We start from the raw sequence: 27543 nt of genomic DNA on the forward strand, positions 1-27543 counted from the left end.
TATATCTTTTTCTATAAAAAAATTAGAAATCAATGGAAATGTGGGTCTAAGTATTTTCACTATCTGAAATTTTCACTTTCATCCATTGATAGATACCACCTGATGTAATGTTGCTGTATTAAATAATATTAATACTGTATGTGATCTAGTACAGAGCACATACTACGGACACAGGTGTGCTATATACTAGACATAGTCCTCTTTACTCTCTGATAAGAAAAAAATTAAGCAATTTCACAAACTACAACTGCAGTGTATGAATATTTACAAAAAGAATACCACACTACAAATCAGGAGAATCAAGTCATAGTACCAGCAAGGCCACAACTTTCTGCCAAGTCATCTTCAATTCTAGCTCTCAGGCTATATTATAGTTCAACTGAAAAGATTCTGGCTTAATTCAGCTCAAAATCTATTGTATACTTTAAACATTCAGTAACCATGAAGAGTAAAACATGGTGAAGAATGAATGCCAAATTCAAATTCTGACTCAATCACTTATTACCCATATGATGTTGGACAAGTTAGTTAACCTAGTGCCTTGTTTACTGCTTTTTATATATACATTTACCATTTACATATACATATAAAATAAAAATAGACTTACGTCATTGGATTATAGTGAAGATTAAATGAGATAATACATATAAAACACATCTCAGTGCCTGGCACACAGAAACCACTCTATAAGGTTTAACTATTTTTAACTCTGGGATAAATCCCATTTTAAAGAACTCTAGGCTGGGCACGGTGGCTCACGCCTGTAATTCCAGCACTTTGGGAGGCCGAGGCAGGCGGATCACTTGAGGTCAGGAGTTCAAGAACAGCCTGGCCAACATGGTGAAACCCGGTCTCTACTAAAAATTAAAACATTAGCCGGGCATGGTGGAGCGTGCCTGTAATCCAAGCTACTTGGGAGGCTGAAGCAGAAGAATGGCTTTAACCAGGAGGCAGAGGTTGCAGCAGTGAGCTGAGATTGCGCCACTGCACTCCAGTCTGGGCAACAGAGCAAGACTCAGTCTCAAAAAAAAAAAAAAAAAAAGAACTGATCCCAATTCCATTATACTGGAATTTATGTGCTATCAGCTAAGCATTTCTTAAACTAATTAAAATATATAAAAAAGGCATTTCTAAACTAATTAAAATATACACCAAAAAACATTTTACCCTCATATAAACACACTGTTAAATTATATACTGCTAATCTAACAGAATAAGTATCCCATTCAAAAGTACCAACATATAAAAACTAACATTTAGATAAGGTATCTTTATATGATTTCTATTAAAAAACATTCAGGCTGGGCATAGTGGCTCATGCCTATAATCCCAGCACTTCGGGAGGCCTAGGTGGGAGGATGGCTTGAGCTCAGGAGTTCAAGACCAGCCTGGGCAACAAGACAAAACCCCATCTCCACAAAAAATACACGAAAATTACCGGGAGTGGTGGCACATGCCCACAGTCCTAGCTACAAGAGGTCAAGGCAGCAGTAGGCCGAGATTGGGCCACTGCACTCCAGCCTGGGTGACAGAGTGAGACTCTCACTCCAAAAAAAAAGAAAGAAAAGAAAAGAAAAGAAAAAGCACTCATTCTACATGTATCTTAGTATTTTATTTTCTAAAAAATAAATAAATAAACAAATAGCTGGTAATTAAAACACAAAAGAGATTATGAGGAACATGGTGAATGGTTAGCTTTTTTTTCTGAGATGGAGTCTTGCTCTGTTGATCAGGCTGGAGTGCAGTGGCACCATCTCAGCTCACTGCAACCTCAGCCTCCCAGGTTCAAGTGATTCTCCTGCCTCGGCCTCCCGAGTAGCTACAACTGTAGGCGCGCACCACCACGCCCGAATAATTTTGTATTTTTGGTACATTCGGGGTTTCACCATGTTGGCCAGGCTGGTCTCAAACTCCTGAACTCAAGTGATCTGCTCGCCTTGGCCTCCCAAAGTGCTGGCATTACAGGTGTGAGCCACCATGCCCGGCGGAATGGTTAACTTCTACAGCCTCCCCAATCCCATAAATTCAAGATATATAATCAATGAAATAATCCAAAAAATCATATTATAAAGTTAATCTTTCTTTTTGTCTCCCCATTGTAAAAATATTTTAATTGGGGATTATATTACTAACCAAGAAGTTGGCAACACCAAAAAAAAACAAGATATGATCAACTTAACAAAAAAAGGTACAAAAAAGAAAACCATTTCAAATAGCAAAAATTTATAAGCAAAATAAGTATTGCAGATAAAAATGAACTTCAACTAACTCATAAAGTTAGCTCAAGATATTGTTCTATCTATAAAAAAACTAACAATTTACTTATATACTTAAAATGAGTTTTTCGGTGGAATCATTTAGATGACACTGGCTTATTGGTTCAGTAAAGTTTGATCTTTCATTTTTTACTCTCAGGAATTTTCCAAGAAATCAGGCATTTAAGTCATTCTACTTAAATCAGCTTTTGTTTATATTTTATTTCATTTTATAAGCAATTCTTTAGTCTTTCTGTCACCAATGGCACACTGAAATGGAGGACTATCATTTTTGAATTCTAATCTCAAATGAATAGAACTTAAAGGATACAAAGTGAATTCTTAACTATGAATAACAATCTAATATTTCAAACCCTGATTTTGTGATCCCTCAAGCACTTCCAACTATCTCAAAGTATTTGAAAATTAATTTTTATTTAATGTTCATCACCTTACAATCATATGAAATCTTTTGAGTAAAAACAGCAATTTTTAAAACTACTGTTGTATATCCCCTTACTATCCATCGCCTGTTGATTCCATTATGGAAAATTGGAAATTACTGTAACAGGATTAGAAAAGCAGTGAATGATGGTATCTACTTTGGCACAATCTGTGTGATAGAAAATGTAAATCATAAGCGATAATACAATCAAAGGAGAGACCTATGATTAAAATGATTTTATAAAATTTAGGGATTTAGCTATGAGATTTTATAAAGAAATTAACTTTTATATTTTTTATTTACAACCTTTAAGCAGATTAAATGTAAATCAATACTTCCTTTTGTGCCTCAAGCATTTCTTACAAATGCTTTAGTGTTAGAAAACTAAGTATCTTTTTCAGAATCAGTCCAGTTGTTACTGTTAAAAACCAGTCTTACTCTTGAAAAGGGCACATTCGGACCACACAAACTTCATTATTAAAAACACCTGATCAGCAGCTAAAACACTGCAGACAAAACACTGGATGATTATAGAATCTTAAGAGACTTCAGAAGATAAATCTCACCCAATTTCTGAAAGATTCCAATTTTTATGAAGAATATTATCTCCTGATAATAAGCACTCTAAGGAAGAAAAGATCTTTAAAAGGGGAATATATGGATACACCATAGTTTTTATTTTTAAAACAAACCAAAAATATCAAAAGTTATTTTTAAAAGATTACATATTTGAGAATCTTAACAATGAACAGGCAAAGAGAAGGGAAAAAGTTGGAATTCAGTCTTGAAAGAAGTGGCCTTCAAGGCGATCAGGACTAGAACAGGGAAAATCCAGGTCCTGGAAGAGGCTGCTCTTTCCAAGAAAGAAAACAAAGCAATGAGGCCAGCTTTCCCTGCCCATCTCCTAACTTACACAAAAAACTTCGTTCTCTGAAGGTAACTTATCAAATAATTAGCACTGTAATTCTCTGAAATTATGATAAATCTAGATGGAGTCCTTAAAGCCAAAACAATTCTCCAAGTTAGTGAGCTCAATCAGACTTTGAAAGGACAATAAAATACTTAATAATATTAACGATTAAGAATGTGAAAAATAATATATTTAATTGTTTTCTTTCTAATGCAAGGTGCAAATCGCAACACTTTTTTCACAGGACATGAAAAGGACCCTATCTCAAAAAGCTACCTATTAGGGGGATTATGATGAATACATAAATATCTTATAAAAGAGGATATGGTTGCTATAATTACAAAAACTAAAAGTGGTACAGCAGAGGTTCTTGATAAGGTGTTGGGGGCACCACAGAAACAAAAAAGTTAGCAAAATTTTGTGAATACTCAATTTCTGGAAAGGTAAGTCCATGCATCAAATTCTCATAACAGCCTATGAACCAAAAAGTTAAGAGTTTCCAAGTTAGGAGTTTGAATAAAAGCAATCACACTAGCCAGGGGTTAGGAAATACCCTATCATGGAAGAAACATATACATTAATCCTTAACGTAAAAATATTTTCACTAGCACTGTTTTTAAAAAAATAAAACCTGTTTACTGAAAATAGTTCAAACATACAGAAGTATACAGAGTACAAAGAAAGAATCTATTCCCTCTCCTGCCCTATTCCCAATCCCACTCAGTAGTTTGGTGTGTGTGATGCAACAGATAATAGTGATTGAAGATAGAGTTGTGGTTAAGGGGTAAAAAGGGTATTCCAATGCCTTGAATGACTTAACTAAGGGCAGTATTTACAGCAATAATTAGAAAAAAGCCTATCCTGTGTGCAGATTAAATTTATACATGAGTAGAGAGTGTAATACATGTAAACAAGCAGAATGAGGCTTTACCCAGTCTGTCCCTGGATCGAAAAACAAATGAAGGAATATGTTAAATAAATAAATAAATGGAATGAAGTTTTAAAAGATCTCAATAAGAGAACGAATGGTAGTAACAGTTTTGTATTTGCCCCCCTCCAAAAAAATTAACAAAAATACAAATTGAAGATGTACTGCTGAAGATGTACCAGACAATCTATAAGACAGAAGGTCATTTATTCCAAAAGTATACAATTGGCCCTCCCTATCCGTGGTTCCACATCCACAGATTCAACCAACCATGGACTGAAATATTCAGAAACAAAACCAATAAACAGTAACAACAGAATAAAAAATGCAAATATATAACAATTATTTACATAGTATTTACTTTGTATTAGGTATCATAAGTAATCTAGAGATGATTTAAAGTATATGAGAGTGTGTGTATAGGTTATATCCAAGTACTACACCATGTAGATTTAAAGTATATGAGAGTGTGTGTATAGGTTATATCCAAGTACTACACCATGTTATATAAGGGACTTGAGCATCCTCAAATTCTGCTATCCACTGGGGTCCTGGAACCAATCCCTCATGAATACTAAGGGACAGCTGTACTGATTAAACACGTACTGTGTGTCGGCTAGGAATACAACAACGAACAAAAATTAATACATAGTTACTGCATTCATGAAACCTGTAGTCTACAGATAGGGACAAACACTCATACAAAGGGATGTAAAATGACAATGGTAAGTGCTATGAAGGTTATGAATCTGGAATTATGGCCAGTATAATCAAAATTGGTTTTGCCAAAAAAAGAAAAAAAGTGATGATTAAGTTGTTATTTGAAGAAAGGGTTGGAGTTAACTAGGCAAACAGGAAAAGGAAGGGAGGATTCCATGAAGAAGGAACTGCATGTGCAAAAGATCTATGGCAGAAGAAAGGCCAGCAAATATGAAAAGCTGCAAAGAAACCACTGTGACAAAAAAAAAAAAAAAAAAAAAGCAAGGAGTTACATGGGAAGAGATAAGACAACAGAGATAGACAAGAGTTAAGAGTTAAACAATGAAGCACCTATGGACTGTGTTAAGAAATTCTGTCCTTATCCTAAGAACAATGAAAAACCATTGAGGGATTTTAAGTGAGGACTGATATCAGATTTGTGACACAGTGTCAAAATAACAGAATTTGAGAATTAAATCAGAGAGAAGGTCATTTTACCCTATTCTATACTAATCAACACCCCCACTTGAAATACTACATATTGGTCATGATTCTTTCAACTATAAGTAACAAAAACCCAACTCAAACTGGCTTATGCAAAAGGATACTTATTGGCTCATTTGTAGAAATAACTACACATAATTCAAACAATATCATGTGAATCTGGTTTCTTTCTCCATTCCTGGGCTTCCTCTGTATTGATTCTATCCTCATAATCTCCATTGAGGATGACTGTAACAGCTCCAGTCTAACACTCTTCAATACTGAAATCCAGGACAATGACAAGAGACCCAGCTATTATTGGAGTTGGTTCGCTTGGCTAAAATTACATGCCCTTCCCTAAGCCAATCACTAAGGGAATGCTAAGGCATTGTGATAGGTTTGGGCTTACATCACATGCTCTCCCTGGTGCCAGAGGGAGAGTCTTATCAAAAAGCACAAGAATAAAGATTGGAGGAAAGAATGGTTTTCCAAAGGAAAACCAAGTAAGGGTAAATAGATGCTGGGTGGCAAAAATAACAGATGTCCACTACAAGGAATTCAGAACTAGAGCTTTGTCTAGGTCAAGTTGAAAGGACTAAAGTCCTAAAAAACATGAGACTATAGGGTGGGAGAAGTAAAAGCTATTTACGGAAATTTTAAAGTTTGTCATGAGAAAGAAGGAAAGAAGGTGACTGGATCTTTGTGTGGCTCAAGTAACAATCACAACAGTAATATTTACTTGTTTTGAGCAAACTAGAGAATTGCTAGTATTGAGCTTTAACATTACTTCATTCCTTACATTCTACTATGTTACCATCACTATAAATTATACACTATAATGATAAATATATAATTATAAAATAATTGTAATTAGTATACAATTATTAACATTAGCTAACATTAAATGCATATATTATTTCATCTAATCCTCAAAAACTCCTACGAGGTAGACACTATCATCATCCCCTGTTTACAGCTGTGGAAATTTAGTTATACAGGGTTTAAGTACCTCGCCCACAGTAACAAAACTTAGTAAAGGAGCAAGGATTCAAACCCAGGCACTTCTAAGGCTGAATATTTCAGATATGACACTATTTGCCTCCACCAGGAATATTGGAATATTTGGAATACCAAATTACAGGGAGGTAAACTTCATCTCAATATAAGAACAAAACAATTAGCAGTTAAAACATCAAAAACTAAGACGAACTCTAGGTGAGAAAGCTCACCAAAGAAAAATATGAAAAATTTAAGCATTATGTGATTGAAAACGTTCACTTTCAAGACCCCTTCCAGAACCCTTCCAACCCTAACACCGTAAATATTTCCATCTAGTAGAGGTATGTAAATTTCTGCCTAGACTGAAAGATATGGAAGATTTTTTATTATTTCACTAAAAAAAATTATTCTAATTAGATATGTTGAATTACGAAACTTCATTTTTGAATTGGCAATAAAATATTTGGTAATCAACCTGCTACATCCAAATATTTTCTAGGACCTTGGAAGTACAATATAACGAATGAAGCAGTTAGGTTGAAGCTCAACACTGAGAATAAAAGTCTCGAGTTTATTCAAAACAAGTAAATTCTTTAAAAAAAAGTAACATCCAATAATCTTAAATTAATTTCATTTTAATAAAGATGTTTGATGGCTTAAATCAAAACTCTCAATGAAATCACCTGCTTCACAGACACAGATTCAGATCAAACATCTCAAATATTATAGCATCATGATAACTCAACCTTTTACAATTTTAACATTTTTGTAAACGCAAAGTTCTTTTAATATACTATTAATACATAGAAAGGCTGTGCTTTAACAGACTACTTAAATCTACAAATGAATCTAAATCAGTACGGTTATTAAAAGCTTTGATATGAACGAAAACTTTTTCACATAGGGTACAGGGAATCTCTTCATCACTTCCTCTTCACCCAACTATAACCTCCTGCAAACCTGATCCAGGTTGCAAACCACCTGCTCTAGTTACTGCTACCCACTTTGTCAGTCAAAACTGAGCTGAGCACAGCAGGGCAGCTATAGCATTATCTACTCCACAGTACTTTACTAAAAGCAAGTATCCACATGAAGATCCCAAAAACCCTCCCAATAGCCAGATCAAATTACCTTTTCTTCATTTGCATTTTCCTTGTTTATCTCGCAGCATTTTAACCCCATTTCTTGAAATATCATGCTCAGTAATTTTCTATACACCAACAGTCCTGTGTACTCACCTACTCCTTTCTAACTCTTCACAGATTCTCCAGATGACTTTCTCCTTAAATAATGTAAAAACAGGTTTTCCACAAAGTTTAGACCTCAGTCCTACATAAACTGTTCCCCAGAGCAGATCTAATAAATCCCATAGACTCAGCTATCAATTCTCAACAGCAGCCTATATGATCAGAAAATAATCACCTCTGCTATAGTTTGAATGTTTGTCTCTCAAACCTCATGTTGAAATTTGATCTCCAATGTTGCAGGTAGGGTAATGAGACGTGTCTGGATGGAAGAGACAAATCCCTCATGAATGGCTTGGTGCTGTCCTCACGGTAATGAGTGAGTTCTCAGTCTATTAGTTCCCACAAGAAATGGTTGTTTGAAAAAAAAAAAAAAAAAAAAAAAAAAAAGCCTGAGTAACCTCCCTCCTCTCTTTCTCTCACTTCTTCTCTCTCACCTTATAAATTGCTACCCACACAGCTTCCCCTTTGTTTTTCCATGAGTGGATGCAGCCTGAGGCCCTCACCAGAAGCCAAGCAGATGCTGGTACCACGCTACTTGTACAGCTTGCAGAACCATGAGCCAAATAAACCTTTTTTCTTTATAAAATGCCCAACCTCAGGGATTTATTTATTTATAAGAACACAGACGGAGAAAGATAACCTGACATCTCATCTAAGTCATAGTCCTTCCTCTTTTACTACTGAAAACTGCTATCTACATATTTAAACACACCTCAAATTCAGTACATGCACACCTTGGAGACATTGAGGGCTCTGTCCCAGACCACCACCACCACAATAAAGTGAATATTGCAATAAAGCAAGTCACACGCATTGTTTGGTTTCTCAGTGAATATAAAAGTTAGGTTTACAACTATAGTATAGTCTAAATGTGCAATAGCATTGTCTCTAAAAAACAACATATATACCTTAATAAAAACTACTTTATTGCTAAAAAAAGATAAAGCTCATTTGAGCCTTCAGTGAGTCATAATCTTTTTGCTGAAGGCCCTGCCTCCATGTTGATGGCTGCTGACTAATCAGGGTATTGGTTGGCTGAAGGTTGGGGTAGCTGTGGCAATATCTTAAAATAGAAATTATTTCTACAGCATTATTCATAAAAGCCAAAAAAAGCAGAAACAACCCAAATGTTCAACTAATAAATAAAATGTGGTATATCAATACAATGTAGCATTATTTAGCATTTTTTTAAAATGAAGCACTGATACATGCTACAATATGAGGCCTTGAAAATAAAAGAAGTCAGTCACACATTGCTTGATTCTATTTATATCTAATATCCAGAATAATGGGTAACAGGTTTCCTTTTGAGGAGCTGAAAATATTATGGAATTAGATAGTGTTGATAGTTGTACAACACTATCAATGTACTAAATGCCACTGAATTGTACATTTTTAAATGGTGAAATGATGTTATATGACTCTTACCTTAAATTATAAAAGTTAGTTTTACTTTTGCATTTCCCTTTTTCTACTAATGACACTGCCATCCTTCTGATCTTGAATCCCTGGAGGTTTTTTTTCAATATCTCCCTCTTTTAATTATATCTAGTCAATTCCCCAGTCCTATAGACTTCCTTCAAAATATTTCCCACATCACCCTTGCCTCTCCATCCACTCAATACTTAGCCAGGCCCATAGAACCTCACACCTAAAGTGAAACAGATTTACTTTATAAGATTCACTTTATACAGTTGGTCCTTAGCTTATGATGGGGTAATGTACTGATTAAACCCATCGTAAGGTGAAAATATCATAAGTTGAAAATGCATTCAATACACCTAAAATACCGAACATCACAGCTTAGTCTAACTTACCTTAAACGTGCTCAGAACCCTTACATTAGCCTGCGGTTGGGCAAAATCATCTGACAACATAGTATACTGTATGTTATCAGTTGTTTACCCTCATGATCATGTGGGTGACTGGTAGCTGCAGCTTGCTGTTGCTGCCTAGTATCACAATATGGTATCATACCACATATCACTGGCCCGGAAAAAGATCAAAATTCAAAACTTGAAGTACAGTTTCTACTAAATGTATACCACTGTCACACCATCATAAAGTCAAAAAACCTTAAGTTGAACCATCTTAAGGTGGGGACTGTCTGTACTTGGTCTCTCCGCATCCAGATTTTTGCTTTCATCTCTTCAATAAAGAGCCCCCAAATTAACAATTTACTAAAATAATGCTTTCATTCTGTCATTTACCAATTCCAAATTCTTTAATAACTTCCCATCAACCTATGCAGAGCTGGGTTAGGTTATCCTACTGCTAAAAGCTTCCAGGTGCAGTGACGCGCAGACTAGGTCAAACGCTTTAGGAGCCAGCACTTTTAACAGTTGTTGTCACTGCCAGCCTGTAAGGCTAGCCTGCACTGTCTAGCCCAAATAGAAGAGAACATGTAATTCTGAGATAAAAAGGCTGAGGGTGAAGTGAGGGAAAACCAAGGCACCATATCTTATAAAATGAATACACGGTATCTGGCACCCAGTATTATTCCAATCAATAAAATGAACTTTTTCTAAGACTTGATTTCTTCATCTGTAAAGGATGGATGATGATAACACCACCTTTTCCAAAGAAGTATTTGTTCTGATGATGGAATATGGTAACTGTGAGCATACTTTATAATCTCTTAAACACTACAAAAAAAGAAATCAAAGAATAGAAAGACATCTCTTGCGTATAACTTCTCAAATGAACAGACACTACAATGTAGTGTCACCAAAGTAGTGCCAGTTTTCTTATTTACCTTTTTCTATTCAATAAACTTGTCAGATCAATTTTTTTTTTTCTCATGGAATGTAAGAAAGTTATTTCCGTGTTGCATTTTGGTTATGAGGGCCTTTCTAGCAGCAGTCAGCAATCCTGTATAGCTGAGAGTCAGACAATCTTAAACCTTGAGTAGGAAAAGCAGAGCAAGTAAAAAAACAAAGCAAGAGATACAACAGAGATTAGGATTATACCTAAAACCCCCAGACCTCTCCCAAGCCCCTCCAGGCTTAGCTTAGACTTGCCAAGGGTAACCCACAAAATAAGGAACGCACAGGAGTGAAGCCTAGAAGCAAGGGGCAAATTAGTTCATAGACTAATCATCTTTGCTTTGGTGACTAGCCCTAGTCAAAATGCATATCAACTGAACGGCATTCAGTTAATAATGTTAAAAAAAAAAAAATCCCAAACCTGACCAAAAAAAGGTGTGTGGTTAACTAACCCTTACGGATGGAATCTTTGCCTGGGAGTCCACAAACCCCAAACCTGAGAAATTTTTTTCAATATGCATTCATTTACTTAAAGATGATAACAATGAAAGCATTACATATTAATATATTTTTACAAAAAAATAAGTGTATTTCTCAAAACAAAAAATTTGGAGAAGAGTGGTATTGTTTTACATTTTTGCTACATTTTTGCATACCTCATTAATATGTCTTAATAAAGACAGCTGGATTCTCTTACAACCTTCTGCATTCAACCAGTTGCACTACACTCTTCCATTGAAGTGAAGAAAATACAGCTTCACAAGAAAAGTATGTGGTAAAGGGAGGAACTGGTAGAATCCTTCAAAGTGTCTCAAGCCCAAGACCACATTTAGAGAACTACTGTACTAGAGAAACACAAGTCAAAGCCCCTTTTAAAAAAGAAAGCTAAATTACTATACTGGCTGGTCAAAAATGTGTAAGTTACATAACAATCCAAAAAGTAAAGCAGGAATTTTAAACTGTTGGGGAATATTCAGGTGATTAAAAAAAAAAAAAAAACACTAAGAAAAAGTATTTATTGAACATTAATTACATGTAAGGCATTGTATTTACAAACACAAAGAAGCAAAGCATACATCATCCCAAAAATCACTTTGTCTTCATCCTGTTATACAAAACCAGAAAAACAGGAATGTTTGCAAAGAAAATGACTGAAATGAAATACACTTTTGGTGTAATCCATTTAACCAAAAAGTCTAAATACAACACCTGATATGCCAGGGTTCCAATTAATAATTTTTTATTATGAAAGGACTCTGAAGGTAAAGCTTGGAAGAAAGGTTAAAAAAAAAAAAAAGCTGGTAACAACAAAAAAACTTTAGAAAGAAACCTCAAGGAATAACTTTCTAGGTACTGCCTGTATTCATTAGAGATGTATTAAAGTACAACAGGCTAACAAAATCTATTATGGAAGTAGAAGAGGCAGGTAGGTTTAATGTGTGTATTGGAGAGGGGTGGAACTCTAACTGTCCAAATTAACCATTGAAGTTCAGTGTACTATCAGAGTCCAAGGGAAACTATTTTAGCTTATTTTCTTTCTTCAGCAGTTACTACTTAGAAAGACTGACATTTTATTATTCACATTGTTTCCTAGAGATCTTTAAAAAAAAGAGGGGAAAATTTACTTACTACTTTTAAATAAATTAAAACTCTCTATATCTTATAATTCTTACGTGGGTCTATAACAGAATCCTTTTATCAGTTTAAAATACGCTATGGGACGTTAGTGACTTTATTTTTCCTACATCTTGAAATATTTTGCTAACTCCATCATTCTAGGTATTATTTCACCATTGTTCATCAATTAATCCCAACTACGCTAAAAAAGTAAGAAAATGGGACTGCCTAAAAGAATAATAGTGAAATAAGTCATCACTAATGCATTAGCCTTCATTTTTCTCATTTATTTTCGAGTTTTCTTATAATTTTGCAAAAATATTGCATCAACTTTCAAAGATGTATGGAAAACTGAAGACATTTTTGTAGTCTATGTCAGGGAGGGAAAACAATTCCTCTATCACCTTTGGTTCAGTACCTCAGGGCCTGTGAATTAAACTATGAAAAGATAGATTCACAAGAGAAGAAGCATACAATTTTTATTAGTATTTACATGCACAGGAGTTCACAGAAAAGAAGTGAAACTCAAACAAGTAGTTAGACGTAGGGGCTTTTATACTATTTTAACTCCCCCAAAAAAGGGAACTTGGAATTTCAGGGACAATAAACCATGGGAAAGTGGCTAGAAAAAGATGGGAGAACTAATGGAAGATAATGGTTATTTCAGTAAAGTTTGTTTATACAAACTCATCTCTACCTTGACTCTCCATCTCAAGGGAAAAGAGTTGCTCTTCCCTCCCCGTTCTAAGAAGGAAACTGGCTGGGCGTGGTGGCTCATGCCTGTAATCCCAGCACTTTGGGAGGCCGAGGTGGGCAGATCACCTGAGGTCAGGAGTTTGAGACCAGCCTGGCCAACATGGCAAAATCCCCTCTACTAAAGATACAAAATTAGCCAGGCATGGTGGTGCACGCCTGTAGTTCCAGCTACTCGGGAGGCTGAGGCAGGAGAATCACTTGAACCCGGGAGGTGGAGGTTGCAGTGAGCCAAGATCATGCCATTGCACTCCAGCCTGGACAACAAGAGCAAGACACTGTCTCAAAAAAAAAAAGAAAGAAAGAAAGAAAAAAGATAGAAATTAATGCCCTGCTACTACCTGGCAAATAAGGGGAGGGCACAGAACTCTTCATGCATCTATTGATTCTCACTTCCCTTCAACTCAAAATAATCCTTATGCTTAATTAAGTGGCATATTCTGATCCCCTTCATCTGTTTTTAGTTTTCACTGAATACAGTTAAGAACTCAGACTTCATTTTCTGACCAAAATGGAAGAGAAGAAAATTAACAGAGGAAGGCACTTCACAACTATTAGATGAACCAGAAGATTAACACAAAGATGGATAGCACACTTTAGACTCTTAATGATGGTAGTGAAAATGAGTTTGTAAGGGAAATCTCAGACTGAGTCCTCAGATGAGTTATTCTAGACAAATTCTCTCAAACTTAATCGATGAGAGAACAACGTATTTCTAAAAACAAAAAGGAAATACGGCATTCTCATTCAGCAGGAAGAACTTCATCACACACTATTTTTACATTAAGAATATGGACCATGCTGTTCTGCTCAAAGAAAACGTGACAGTCTTTGATCCCTTACAAGTGTGTGCTAAAATTTTACTTAATACAATTTTGTTTTTAAGAGACAGGGTCTCACTCTGTCACCCAGGCTGGAATGCAGTGGCACAATCGCAGCTCACTGCAGCCCAGACCTTCCAGGCTCAAGTGATCCTCCCACCTTAGCCTCCCAAGTATCTGGGACCACAGGCATACGCCACTACACCCAGCTAAGTTTTTATTTTTTGTAGAGACAAGATCTCCTTATGTTGCCCTGGCTAGTCTTAAACTCCTAGGCTCAAGTAATCCCGCCTTGGCCTCCCAAAGTGCTGGGATTATTGGCATAAGTCACCACACCCAGCCTTGATACAACGCTTAAGTGCACAGGTATTGAATGCAGGTGTATGCAAAGGTGACTGGAAGGAAACAGAAAATGTAGACATTTTAAAAAATTCATTGGATTGATCATTCTAATTCGTTATTTATAAATCTGAAATTGAAAATATCTTGCAATTGTGGAGCAAAGAAGATAGATGTACTGTCTTCAACAAAATTATGAACTATCAAAGGTTTCAAAAACTCTTCCAGTATCGCATTTTGATGATGTACATGCAAAAAGACAACCCAGAAGGAATGACAAGCAAGAACCTATTAGGGAAGCATTTGAAATTTACAATCAGTATTCATAAGACAAATAGTTCCAGGGTCATGTATGAAAGTTGCTAAGTACAGACAGTCTCCAACATGAGATGGTTCAACTTAAAACAATTTTTCAACTTTATCATGGTGTCAAAGTGCATTCATTACTTCAAGTACTCATACAACCATTCTGTTTTTCCCTTTCAGTACAGTACTCAATAAATTACATGAGATATTCAACACTTTATTATTATAAGTTTTGAGTTAGATGATGTTGCCAAACTGTAGACTAATGTAAATGTTCTGTGCATATTTGAGGTAGGCTAAACCAAGGTATGATGTTCAGTATGTTAGGTGCATTAAATGCATTTTCAACTCATGATACTTTCAACTAATGATGGGTTTATCAAGGATGTAACCTATTGTAATTCAAGGAGCATCTATAATTAATTCCATTCAGATGATGTTGCCCATTTCAGGTAGAAATACCTTCAAAGGTGAAAAACATGAAAAATCTGAGCAACAGGTGACAATGAAATATGATAAGCTTGGACAATGTAGATCTACACAGAGATTTGGAAAAGGCATGAGAGTAGAATCCAGATTGATATATAAGAAATGACAGAAAAATTTCAAAACTCTGTCAGATATATAACTTGTGACAAATTTTTTACAAATTTAGACTTGGCTGAATATCATACAGCATCAAACTCTCCTTGTTGGTACTCTTAGGAAGAACAGCATTGAACTTCTATGAATTTTCACAAATGGAAAAGCAAAAGAAGTCAATTGCACAAAATCTGGATTTTGAATATACTTCACGATTCTTATTGTCCTAAGGAAAACTATACCTACCCAGAATTCTCAGCTCAATTCATCTCAACCATCAATGAATTTTAAATCCTTACATAAATTAACCTGAAGTGATCTGTATTACAAAAAGACTACAGGAGTGATACATTCAAAAAGTGGGCCAGAAACAATACTTGGAAGAGAATGACTTGAAGATGGCTTATGACTGGTATTAGTTCAGAGTATATTTTCATTGTATGGGAAAAGCTTCAGTTACAAAACTGTAAGTTACCAAGAAGAAATTCCTCATGCAACTAGGAAAATAACTTGCAGAAACTAGGAAGGGAATGTTGTCTTATCCTTTAATCAGAATGATTTTTGCACATATCTGAAAATGGGAAGAAAGGAGGATGTTCTTTGTATAGATACAAAAACTCAAAGAGGAAAAAAATGGGTGTTATTAAATAATAAGAATGTTTATATAAAGCGTTCAAATGTGATGTATATTTGTTGTAGGGGTGTTATGTAATTAAATGCATGAAATAGATATTTTGTTTTTTATTTTTCTAAGTATATACAAAGAGATTTGCTGTATTTAAATTCTTATTAAAAGCTCCAATAAGTTGTTTTACATTATATTTTTACTCCTATAATACATAACAACTTAAAATGCAAAAACGTAACAGTCCCTTTTGACCCAGATGATAGTGATAATTGTATACTTTTCCTCCTATACTGAGGGTTAAGAGAATCCTTAAAATTGCCTTGGAGAAATGAATTAAAATTCTAAACATACAATTTTTGATACAAGGCACTAAGTAAATCAAGTCATTATTTAAATCACTATTTAAAGAAACCTGACTGAAAATTCAAACAGTTTTTAATTGTTCTCTAAAGCAAGAAAAAAACTATTCGGGATTCATATATTTAATTAGTGAATATATCAAAAACATTCCTCATCTTCCAAAACTTGCTTTTGGAATAACAAAATATGTTGTCAATAGAAATTTCCAATTTCCTGTCACCTAAAACTACAGTTGACTTTTCATTTGTGAAAATTGCTATTTCAGTGAGCCAATGCTGATTACTAAAACACTGGAATGAAAAAGGACTGGATTAGTAGCCTAACTGGACAGATGTTCCAGTTGAAGCACTTGCAATCCTTCAACATCAAACTACTTCAGAACTTTTCTATTTACCATAGCTTACTACTGCTAAAATGGTCCTAGGCAAACTTTCAAAGAAGCAAAGTATTTCTGACATCTACTTTCTGCCTCCTCTCTCCTAGTCTCCCTAGGCTCTGATGCCGACACAGTAGCATTCCAAGTTCCCTAAAGTAGATAGGTTAGCATTTCCTCCAGAATTGTCTCCACTCCTCCTTCTTCCTAACTTCCAAACCCATACCTAAAGGACTGCTCCCAACTGTGTTTATCAGATTACTGCAGGTAAATTTTTACCCTAATGCCAAAATATCACACCACAAATTACTTGCTAATTGCAGAAGGAAATGCTTACAATGGAAAGATAGCCTGTCAAATTTAGGATTATTAATAAGACAAGCCTACTTTATGTGCCTTTGGATGCTGTATGCAATGAAGTATACTGCATGACTTACAAAGTACTCCTGTCAAAAAAAAATATTAAACCTGAATATATTCAAGCCTTTAGACCCAATTCCAAGTTTACAGAAAACAGGATAGAGGGAACAAATTTAAACACTATGAGGAGGAACTATCACTAAAACATGGAATATGGGTTATTCTATAAGACTACAGACCTGGTCTCTTCAAAAGATCAATGTCACCCAGTGCTGTGGCTCACATCTGTAATCCCAGCACTTTGGGAGGCAGGGGCAGGTGGATCACTTGAACCCAGGAGTTTGAGACCAGCCTAGGCAACACTGCAAAACCCCATCTCTACAAAAAATACAAAAATTAGCTGGGTGTGGTGGTGTGCTCCTGGGTTCCCAGCCACTGAGGAGGCTGAGGTGGGAGGATGGCTTGAGCCCAGGAAGAAGGTCAAGGATGCAGCGAGCCAAGACTGCTCCACAGCACTCCATCCTGGTACACAGAGCAAGTACCTATCTCAAACAAACAAACAAACAAACAAAAACGACTGAAAAGGAATTTCGAAGAAATGGGGGGAAATGTGAATATCTACTACACCACGTTAGATTGTAAGGAATATTCTTCACTTTCTTAAGTGTGACTGTGGTACTGTTACACAGAAAAATGGCCTTGATCTCTTACGAAATACATACTGACACACATACAGCATTTAGGGCTGAACTGTCATATCCGTAACGCACTTTGAAATGTTCGGAAAACAGAACGTGAGGTAAGTGGAAAATGCAAATATGGCAAAAAGGTAGCATTAAAACTAGGTGGTAGGTATGGTGTTCAAATGGGCTATTTAACTTTTCAATATTTTTGAAAAAAATAACAAGTTGCAAAGTTAATAAATTAATTCGAAAATAAAAATATAAAAGCCAGGCTAGATGATGCACACCTGTAATCCCAGCTACGGAGGCTAAAGTGAGAGGTCAGCTTGAGCCCAGGAGTCTGAGACCAGCCTGGGCAACATAACACCCGCATTTCAAAAGTAAAACATAAAAATATCAACGAAAGGGCAATTAGTAGTATTTCTTAAAATCTTTAGGTGAGCCTCCTTGCCTGTTCTCATCTACTTCGTTCCCACAAAAATGGTATATACTAGCGTTGAGCACTGGAGAAGGAGTCAGAAGACCTGCGGTTCTATTAATATAATTGGTCTTGGCTCTTCCTACTTAGTGACCTCATTAAAGTCCTCTCCCTGAGGCTGTTTCCTTGCCTGCAAAATGATTCCCGCAACCCAGACCACTTTAAAAGGGTTTGCTAAGAGATACAAATCAGGGGTTATCAAAGAAAGAAACTAAAGCAAGACACAATTACAACGGTATTTGTAGTGATGTTAAAACATCAGAGGCACACAGCCCTAACAATGGTATAAGCAAACCAGTGCCTTCCCTGGTTAAGTTTCTGCGTGGAGACAGCTGGAGTTGGCACAGTAGTCCCCCAAAGCAGGACACCTTACAGATGCTAAGAGGCAGCTTTTGTGCTTTAAAACTCTCCTTCCAGCGTTCCATTTTACGTTTCGTGGCACTAAAAAAGACAAATTCTGTCCAAACCTGAAAACAATACAGCCAAATATTTAAGATGACAGATTTTTTTTTTTTTTTAACTAACGAATCTTCGCAAACAAAGACCTTTGACCAAAGGTCTCCCGTGCTTGCAGAAGCGGGTTCACCTTGACGTTTTTCCTCTCCAGCAGATTTCTCCTTAAAAGCGTTAAAACTTGAGATAAGTTGGGAGGAACTCCTTCCATCGCTGGAGCAGGCTAAAACCTCAGAGTGAGATCATTCTTTCCGTCTCAGTAAGTGAACCTTGCAAAGCTCAGAAAATTGTCTCTCCAACTCCACGTTTCTCCTCAGGGCCCTTCTTCTGTAGACAATAACGGGAATTCTATGGCAGAGCAGGGGAGGTCCCTTTGACAAAAATGAGGGTGCAAACGTGGAACGACCGGTCATCTGGGCAAAACGAGGGGCCCTGTGCCTGCAAATCCCGAACCCCCTTTTGGTCTCCTTTCCTACGACTGAAGAGACACGGGGTGGGCTGTGTTGTGAGAAGCATGGGTCTTGGCCAAACATCGGCACAAAATGTACCAAAGGGAGTTGCCTCCAGAGAGAAAAGCCAAAACCAGGCTGGGGACAAACAAGCGCACAGGCCTGGGAGGGGAGGTAGCGGATGAGCAGAAGGCGGCGGCCCGCGCGGCCCAGGCCTGCAGCAGCCGAGGCGGCTGCCGCGTAGCGCCGGGATCCCTCCTCCCCCGCCTGGGCCGACGCAAGATGGCGGTCCGGCCGCCGCCGCCGCGCAGCCGGTCTCCTCCCCCGCGCCCTGGGCGCTCCCGACGACCCGCGCCGGCCTCAAGACCCCCAGTCCAGCGCCCCCGGAGTGAGGCGGCGCAGGCCGCGCGGGAGGGCCTCTGCCTGCTGCAGCGCAGGGAGGGCGGGGGCGGGGGGCGCTTACCGTGAGCGGAGCGGATCGGCCTGACTGGAGCCCTGAGGAGGAGGAGAAAGAGGAGGAGGAAAAGGAGGAGCACGAAAAACTACACTGCGGCGACGGCGGCGGCTCCCATTGCGGAGCTGGCAGCCGAGCCGTGGAAAGGGGGGGGCTCTCGTGCAGCCGGCGCGCTGCCTCATGGGTAGGCTCCGGGTCAGCCTCCCCGTGTCCGAGCTCCCTGTCTTCTTGCCGACGCGGGAGGCGGGCACCGGCATGTGCGCCGCGTCGCGGGCCCTCGAAGACCCACGCGCCCCGCCACGCGCCGGTCGGGGGCGAGGGCGAGGGCCAGGGCCTTTTCCCCATGTGGGTACGAACTGCTCGGTGGTGTGGCCGCGCGGCAGCCCCAAAATCCGGACTCTCGGAATTTGCAGGCGAGGAGCCGTGCGTTCCGGGCCCTCAGCGTGTGTAACGACCCCCCCAGTACGTTGACTTGGAAAGTGAAAAGGTCACGGGATAGAACCGCCGTTGGAAAGAATCGCGGAGGCTGCGGGGCGAAGACTAAACCAGAAGAGAAAAAGGAATCGTCCGTTTCTTTTCATAATTGGCTGATTTTACCAAGTCTGTTTTTAAATGTGTGGTTTTGCTTGCGTCCCCTGTCGAAGTCAAATACGAAGAGACGAATCTCTACATTTAGCGTTTCATTTGGGACACAGGAATTGCAAGTTCAGGTTATTACAAATACAGGGTGGTCTTCAGTATGTGAGAAGAACAAAGAGGAGTTAGGGGGTTTTATTTAAAAAAAAAAAAAAGTTATCTATTGTTTTTCCAGAAAGTTCATTGACATTTATAAAGTTTTGGGCAGCTGGTTAGTTCTGATTGGTGAGTGAAGGGGGTTGGTAAAACTTGCCCTACAGCTGCAGCAGGTTCTTTCAGCAGCTAAAACCTGAAGATAAAACTTGTTTCAGGTTACAGCAGGTGGTTTCAGCAGCCAGGCTTGCAGAGAATTCCATTCTTGGAGCAATGTTATGTGCCCTGAGGGCTTCCCCCACCACTGGCTTCTCTACTCTTAGTTGGCTATGACAAGAGTGACCCAATTCGAATGATTAACTTTCACACTCTTAATTCCTAATTCTGCCATCTGGGTATTAACCTGTAATAGCATTTTCAAAAGTTATGGCAACGAGAAGTATAAGAATTTACAAGAAGAACACTTGCCAAGATAACTGCTTGCATAAATACTTGCTAAAGGTTGTACTCTGATCTGTAAGGAAAGTTTCCTAAACTGATTGTCTTCTCAAGAGCAATGGCATTACTGGTGCAGCTTATGAGTGACCAAGACTTGAAATCTTGCCTGGTAGGATCCTTAACAGACACCCTGTTCAATCACTGAATCTTGCTAATTCGTCTTCCTATTTGAATTCAGTTTCTTCTCTCTCATCCAGCTTTCCCTAGCTTTCCTCAAGTGTTTATCATTATTGTAGTCTCCATATTGATTACTGCCCCGAAATTAATCTTCCCCAAAGGCCACCTAGATCACTCCTACAGATCTTGTGTACTTGGAGGTAACCATGACCCATCCTTCTCCCAAATGGGCCTGGGATCATCTACCCAGCTTTCCCTTTCCTGCTGGCCCGGAAAATAAACTTTACAGGAAAAGACAGAAAATAGTCAAAACAGCAAACATGGAAAGTTTAAAAATTCCAATATCTTGGAATATTCTTAAGATGTCGTTTTTCAAATACAGTCCCTACAGGTCAGCAAAGCATGCTACAGTGTCAGGCAAAATTACAACGAATTTAAAGATCTCACTTGGCTTTATTGCAATTCTAGATTCAGGCACCACTTCATTCCATAAAACAGAATAGGTGTTCCCTTGAATGGAGCAGATGTGGTTGGCTTTATAGACAGAAAAAGGGCTGAAGAAGGAAGAAACAACAACAAACAAGTTGGTCATTTCAAAGTTACTTTCCTTGTAAGGTGGGGCAGTGAAACAGAATAATAGAAAACTGATTGGTTAATATCAGGTTACTATTGTAAGAACAGCAGCAGCCGGGTGTGGTGGTGTGTACCTGTAGTCCCAGCTACTGAGGAGGCTGAGGCAGGAGGATTCCTTCAGTTCAGGAGTTCGAGGTTGCAATGAGCCATGATCCTGCCACTGCAGTCCAGCCTGAGCAACAGATCAAGACTCTGTCTCAAAAACAAACAAAAAAGAGTTAAAACAGGGAACTTCGTTATCATGGGGATTGAAGGTTTAAACTGGCCTGTTTGGGAAATTAGGCTGTTACCTCTCTCCTGATTTCTCAGAAGGCCACAAAGCAACTCAGTTTCAGTTTTGTGAGCATGGGTAACTCCATGTTGATATTTAGTCTAGTCTGTTGGGGCTTAGTGCAGGAGTTTGGTCCAAAACAATGGCATCCTCATAAAAAGGAATGAAATAATGGCAGTCGCAGCAACCTGGGAATTGGAGACCATTGTTCTAAGTGAAGTAACTCAGGAATGGAAAACCAAACGTTGTATGTTCTCATAAGTGGGAACTAAGTTGTAGGGATGCAAAGTCATAGTAATGGTACAGTGGACTTTGGGGACTCCACGGAGAGCGTGGGAGGAGAGTGAGGCATGAAAGACTATACATTGGGTAGAGTGTATACTGCTCGGGTGATGGGTGCGCCATAATCTCAGAAATCACCACTAAAGAACATATTCATGTAACTAGACATCACCTGTTCCCCAAAAACCTATGAAAATAAAAAGTAAAAATAAAAAATAAAACAAAATGATGGCATCCTATTATTTTTATTTATAACAGGATGAAAGAGAAGACTGCACTCTGTATTCTAGAGTCTAGTCCTCACTTTGTAGAGACAAAAGCTCAATATTGCCAGTCTCCAGAACTAATTTGAATCCTGGGGGATGATTCATACCAACCAAACTTTCCGAGACTGATGTGTGAACAAAAATTCAATTGTTTTTTGTTGTTGTTCATGAAAAACACAACTGCCATGGAGACCAGAAAGCTGGTTAACATTTTCATTCAAAGGAACATTTACATGAGAAGCCAAATTACAAAAGATGACTCGTGAGTATAGAATCAGCACACAGGAAGTTATTTGGATGATTCTGACATCGTACTTCAAACTTCTGACATCACACGCCCTTGGCCTCTAGAACACCTTTCTTTTGGTTCTCCTGACTTACTGTCTGAACCTTCCCATCGTTTTTTACGAGCTTCTCTGACTTATGTTCTCAGCCTATTTTACATGTTACACACTTGCTATAGATATCCTCACAGTACTCATTCTCCTTAAGTGAGATTGTACTCCACATCCTTACCTGAATTACTGCAATGAATATGGGTGATCTCCCAGCTTTCATTCCACAAGTATTTTGTGTTCATCTATGCAATTTGGACAGACATAATACACCCCATAACAGGTCCAAGAATTGTGCAGCTGGCCAAAAGTTATCAGAGTTACCCTCACCCTTTGAACTAGTTTTTGTTTCAGAGGCCAATCAGAGGGAAGCCTAGGATTTTTGTTTTATAGCAAAGAACAGAGAAGTTCTTTTTATTCTCTGAATGGTATAGCATTCAAATGTAAATACTGGAAGAGCTACATTCTCTCTCTCTCTCTCTTTTTTTTCCTTTGCTACTAAGTAGAGCCAACTGAAAATAAAGCCAACACGTGGAGGAGGAATGGTTGGGAGAATCAATCATAGGGAAAGGAAGCCAATCCCTGAGAGAATCATAAATCTTCAAATAAAACATCACTGGAACCCACACTACCTCTAGACTTCCCTGGTTTATGAGCCAATAAATTCCCTTTGTTGTTTAAGCTGAAGGGATCCAGAATAAGCCATTGTGGCATAAAAATTATTTTGAGCTGAATATGTTTAAGTTCCTGAAATCCCTTATCTACCTAAAAGCAGAGCCTTTCAAAAGAACTCAAAAGAACTCAATTGTTATAAATTCCCTCAGGGAGCAACCAAGGAAGATTGAGTCACCATCAGAGACTGTGAGAATTGTCACCACATCTAAACAGATATTGTCAAAAAACTATGATATCTTCCATCTATTCTCCAAAGGGCCCATTTATCTTTCCCGAAAGTCGTTTCCATAAGTGCCCTTTCGGCTCCTTCCCCTTCTAAGAGGTCATTTGTTTTCCCATAAGTGCTTTTCTCCCCCTCCCCTTCAGGGAAGTATCAGTCTATAAGCCCCAAATTCTAACCAGCTGCTGGAGTCTCACTTCTTTGTGATCTCCCTTACATATATGTGATTAAAATCTGTCTTCTCTTGTCCTTTGTCAGTTTAATTCACAGGCCCCCAATTATAGAACCTCAAAAGGTAGAAGGAAAAGTTTTTCCTCCCCAACAAAGCCAATTTGAGTTGAATTTTCTGTTACCTGCAACTGAAATCATCGTTAAGTGTGACAGAGATAATGATACATATTCACCATCTTATTTTCCTCTTTGCACCCAGGAAACCTATGTTTCCCAGCTATCTTACCTTTATATTGGGCTGTGTGACTAATTCTGGACAGTGGAATGTAAACAGAAGCAGTGACCCTCCCATGTAAGCCTGACCTTAAAACTTCCAGTAATTTATAGTTCCTGTTTGTTTTTCACACACCAGTCAGCCAGATACAGAAAACTCTGAGAAGCTAGGGGATGGCAGAAACATTAAATAGAAGGACTCTGGGTTTCTTGATAATTGCATCAACACACTTATCCTCATTGGACTGATTGGAGCAAAAAATAAATCTTTATTGGGTTATGACCCTGAGATTTGAGGGTGGTTTGTTGCAATAGCTAAAATCACTAACTCTGATTAACAATAGCGATGGCCTACAATAACAAAAAACTAAAATGTGTGTCATTAGCACGGTAATCAGGTGGGAATTGAGGAAATAGATGTAGGAGGGTGGACAGCTGAAGATTCACATTAGGCGGTGGCTAAACTCTTGCTTACAATATCTCACAAGGCAGATTAGTATCTACATAACTTGTAGAGCTAAGGGAGGAGTTCAGAAAGCAATATTAATGGTAGATGTTGGTGATTTTTTATATTTTTAGCAAGATGTTATCAGAAGGAGATTAGCATAGAACAGAATTAACCAGTTTATTGTTGGGGACAAAGGAAATTTTTCACATCTGAAGGTTTGAGTCTGCTGAAATTACCAACAATAGAGAGAATAACAGGAGAAAAGGCATACAAAGGTATTAACATGATACTGTGCACAGGAGTCATACAAAACATAAGACTCAAAGAAGGGCCAGACAGTTGACACTCAAGTACTCTCTTCATAGGGGAGAAGAAAATAGAGGACGTAAGCAATTTTGAGGGGTAGCAAATGATTTTCAGAAGACATGAATGAGCTCAAAGAACAGACAATGGCCTGGAACAAAGTTCCTCTGAGCTCTGGGGGAGGTGGCAAAAAGTTGAAGGAAGGTGAGGGGCAATAGAACACCGATAGAATAGGTGTTCCCATGAACAGCAGATGTGGTTGGCTTTATAGACAGAAAAAGGGCTGAAGAAAGAAGAAACAACAAAAAGCAAGTTGGTCACTTCAAAGTTACTTTCCTTGTAAGGTGGGGCAGTGAGACAGAATAATAGAAAGAAAACTGATTGGTTAATATCAGGTTACTCCAGGTTACTATTATAAGAACAACAGCAGCCAGGTGTGGTGGTGTGTACCTGTAGTCCCAGCTACTGAGGAGGCTGAGGCAGGAGGATTCCTTCAGTCCAGGAGTTCAAGGCTGCAGTGGGCCATGATCCTGCCACTACATTCCAGCTTGAGGAACAGAAATGAACAAAGATGGTCTTCTCATGCAGGTAAAGTCTCCCAGGTAATCTCAGTTGCCCTGAGAAGAATAGAGGAACAGTCTGTCTGGGCATGATGATGACTTTTAGTCTTTTCTCTTCTCCTTATGGTTAATCTTGGCTGGTTATTTGATGAGATTCCTAGGGAGGAGTCTTTAGAACAGTTGCATCTCTTTTGAAAAAACTTTTCTTCTGTAAGATAAGGGAACTTCCAGGGAGAGCCTCTCCCTGGGTTTGGGGGTTGGGGGGACAGAAGAATGTTAGAAAGTCCTTTGTTCTGGGGCAACTTCTAAGCCTTTCCAATTTTCTTTAATTCAGAAGTGCTCAGCACACTCCAAAGCACCATACTTTGAGGTGTTGTTCTCTGAGGCCTAACATTACGAACAGAAATGAAAGGGAATAGAGAGAGTCCACCATTGGGGGACTTTGCAGGGTTGGAAAACACTACTTCTACATTCCAAACAGAGATGTGACTTTAAAAGGCTTTGAGCAAGGAAGCACCAGTAGAATTTGAAAAAGTGACTTGCACTTAGGAAAAGATCAGATTACACATGTTTCAGATAGCACCCATTATTTCAGATAGCCTCAAAGTAATGGCCATTAAATTGAAAACAAGAAAAATTTTGTCAAATAAGCAGAAAAATAAGGCAGCTTTTAGAACTATGTCTGCAGAATAAATACTGTTGATGCTTCAGTATTTACAGGTAGGTGATATTTATCTACCTTTTTTGAGTATTCCCATTACCTGAAGTTTCACTGTGCTTCTATTTTCAACAGCTGGGATCTGCAACTCTTTTTCATAGGACTGTCCTTAGGCTTTTGGAACTACTTTGCATTCTTTCACAAGGACTAGAAGTCCCTGGGAAATTATATCCCTCAAGTGCAGCTCTTAACCAATGACTGATAAATGCAGGAGTATGGAAACTTTAGCTCCCCCTGTGTTGGGTAGGAAAAACTTAAGACACATAACTTACACTCTAGAATTTCCCTGTAGGATCAAGCCGAATATACCCTCTCTAGGGTTTTACCTACAGCTGTATCCTTGACTTGTGGGCAAGTTAAACTACTATTTATTCCAGTTCCACAGCCACCCTTCTTGCTTTGTGATGTTGGGAGCTAGGACTCTACAAAACAACTTTGTGCTTTTCCAGTTGCTGTTAGGCTCTGCCAATAGGAGGAACTAAAGAGAGACTGGAAGACTGGAGGAGGAAGAAGGGCTTTGCTCCTTCCTGTTTGCCTGTTTTTTCTTTATCTTCCTGTCATCATGAATCCAGCAACTTTTCGTCACTCCAGCAGTGACAATTCAATCCTGTAACAGAGGCTCCCAGCACCATATATTGAATAGGGTGTCTTTTCCTTCGTGTGTACTTTTGTTGACTTTGTCAAAGGTCAATTGGTGGTAGGTATGTGGCTTTATTTCTGGGCTCTCTATACTGTTCCATTGATCTATGTGTCTGTTTTTATAGTAGTACCATGTTGTTTTGGTTACTGTAACCTCATAGTATATTTTGACATCAGATAATGTATGCCTCCAGCCTTGCTCTTTTTGTTTGGCATTGCTTTGGCTCTTTGGGCTTTTTTTTTTTTTTTTTTTTTTTTTAATTCCATAAGATGTTTTTTTTCTTGAGACAGAGTCTCAAGGGGAGTGCAGTGGCACAATCACAGCTCACGGCAACCTAACCTCCAGGACTCAAGTGATCCTCCCACCTCAGCTTCCCAAGTAGCTGAACTACAGACACATGCCACCACACCCTGCTAAGTTTTCTTAAATTCTTTGTAGAGGTGGGGTCTTGCTATGTTGCCCAGGCTGTTCTCAAACTCCTGGGATCAAGCAATGTGCACTTCCACCTCCCAAACTGTTGGGATTATAGGCGTGAGCCACCATGCCTGGCATTGGTTCTACAAGAATTTGAAGATTGTTTTTTCTAATTCTGTGAAAAATGACATTGGTAATTTGATGGGAATTGCACTGAATTCATAGATTGCTTTAGGTAGTATGGTCATTTTAGTGATACTGTTTCTTCCAATCCATGGGTTGTTTCTCTATTTGTGTCATATACAATTTCCTTCATCAGTGTTTTATAATTCTTCTTGTGGAGATATTTCACCTCCTTGGTTAAATGTATTCCTAGGTATCTTTTTTTTTTTTTTTCTTTTGCAGCTATTGTAAATGGAATTGAGTTCTTGATCCGATTCTCAACTTGACTGTTATTGGTGTATAGAAATGCTACTGATTTTCATATGTTGATTTTGTATCTTGAAACTTTACTGAAGTCATTTATCAAATCTAGCAGTCTTTTGGAGGAGTCTTTAGGAGTTTCTAAATATAAGGTCATGTTATCAGCAAACAGAGATAATT

General features: G+C 38.2%; 1 protein-coding gene and 1 long non-coding RNA gene across 10 annotated transcripts in view; both read right to left on the reverse strand.

Annotated features, from left to right (window-relative positions):
- The window catches only part of ZNF280D (zinc finger protein 280D), a 98741-nt gene extending 78708 nt beyond the window's left edge, over positions 1 to 20033 (reverse strand). For 4 of the 9 annotated variants that reach the window (XR_004057316.1, XM_030930638.1, XM_030930639.1 and 1 more), the window contains exon 1: positions 19397 to 19578. Coding sequence is in view for 1 of the 9 variants with exons in the window: in XM_010374274.2 (XP_010372576.2) it covers positions 19397 to 19644 (248 nt within the window). In the remaining 8 variants the exon portion in view is untranslated. Of the gene's footprint in view, positions 1 to 19396 lie in introns of all 9 variants that reach the window. The other 5 variants (XM_010374274.2, XM_010374276.2, XM_010374275.2 and 2 more) reach the window with 2 other exon arrangements.
- Positions 20034 to 21166: 1133 nt separating this feature from the next.
- The window catches only part of LOC115897429, a 28330-nt gene continuing 21953 nt past the window's right edge, over positions 21167 to 27543 (reverse strand). Inside the window, exons 2-3 of the long non-coding RNA XR_004057212.1 lie at positions 25059 to 25225; positions 21167 to 21285 (exon numbers count right to left, since the gene is read on the reverse strand). This is a non-coding gene — a long non-coding RNA (uncharacterized LOC115897429). The remainder of the gene's footprint in view (positions 21286 to 25058; positions 25226 to 27543) is intronic.

The sequence above is a fragment of the Rhinopithecus roxellana genome, chromosome 5 (genome assembly GCF_007565055.1).
Source record: "Rhinopithecus roxellana isolate Shanxi Qingling chromosome 5, ASM756505v1, whole genome shotgun sequence".
NCBI classification, from domain to species: domain Eukaryota; kingdom Metazoa; phylum Chordata; class Mammalia; order Primates; family Cercopithecidae; genus Rhinopithecus; species Rhinopithecus roxellana.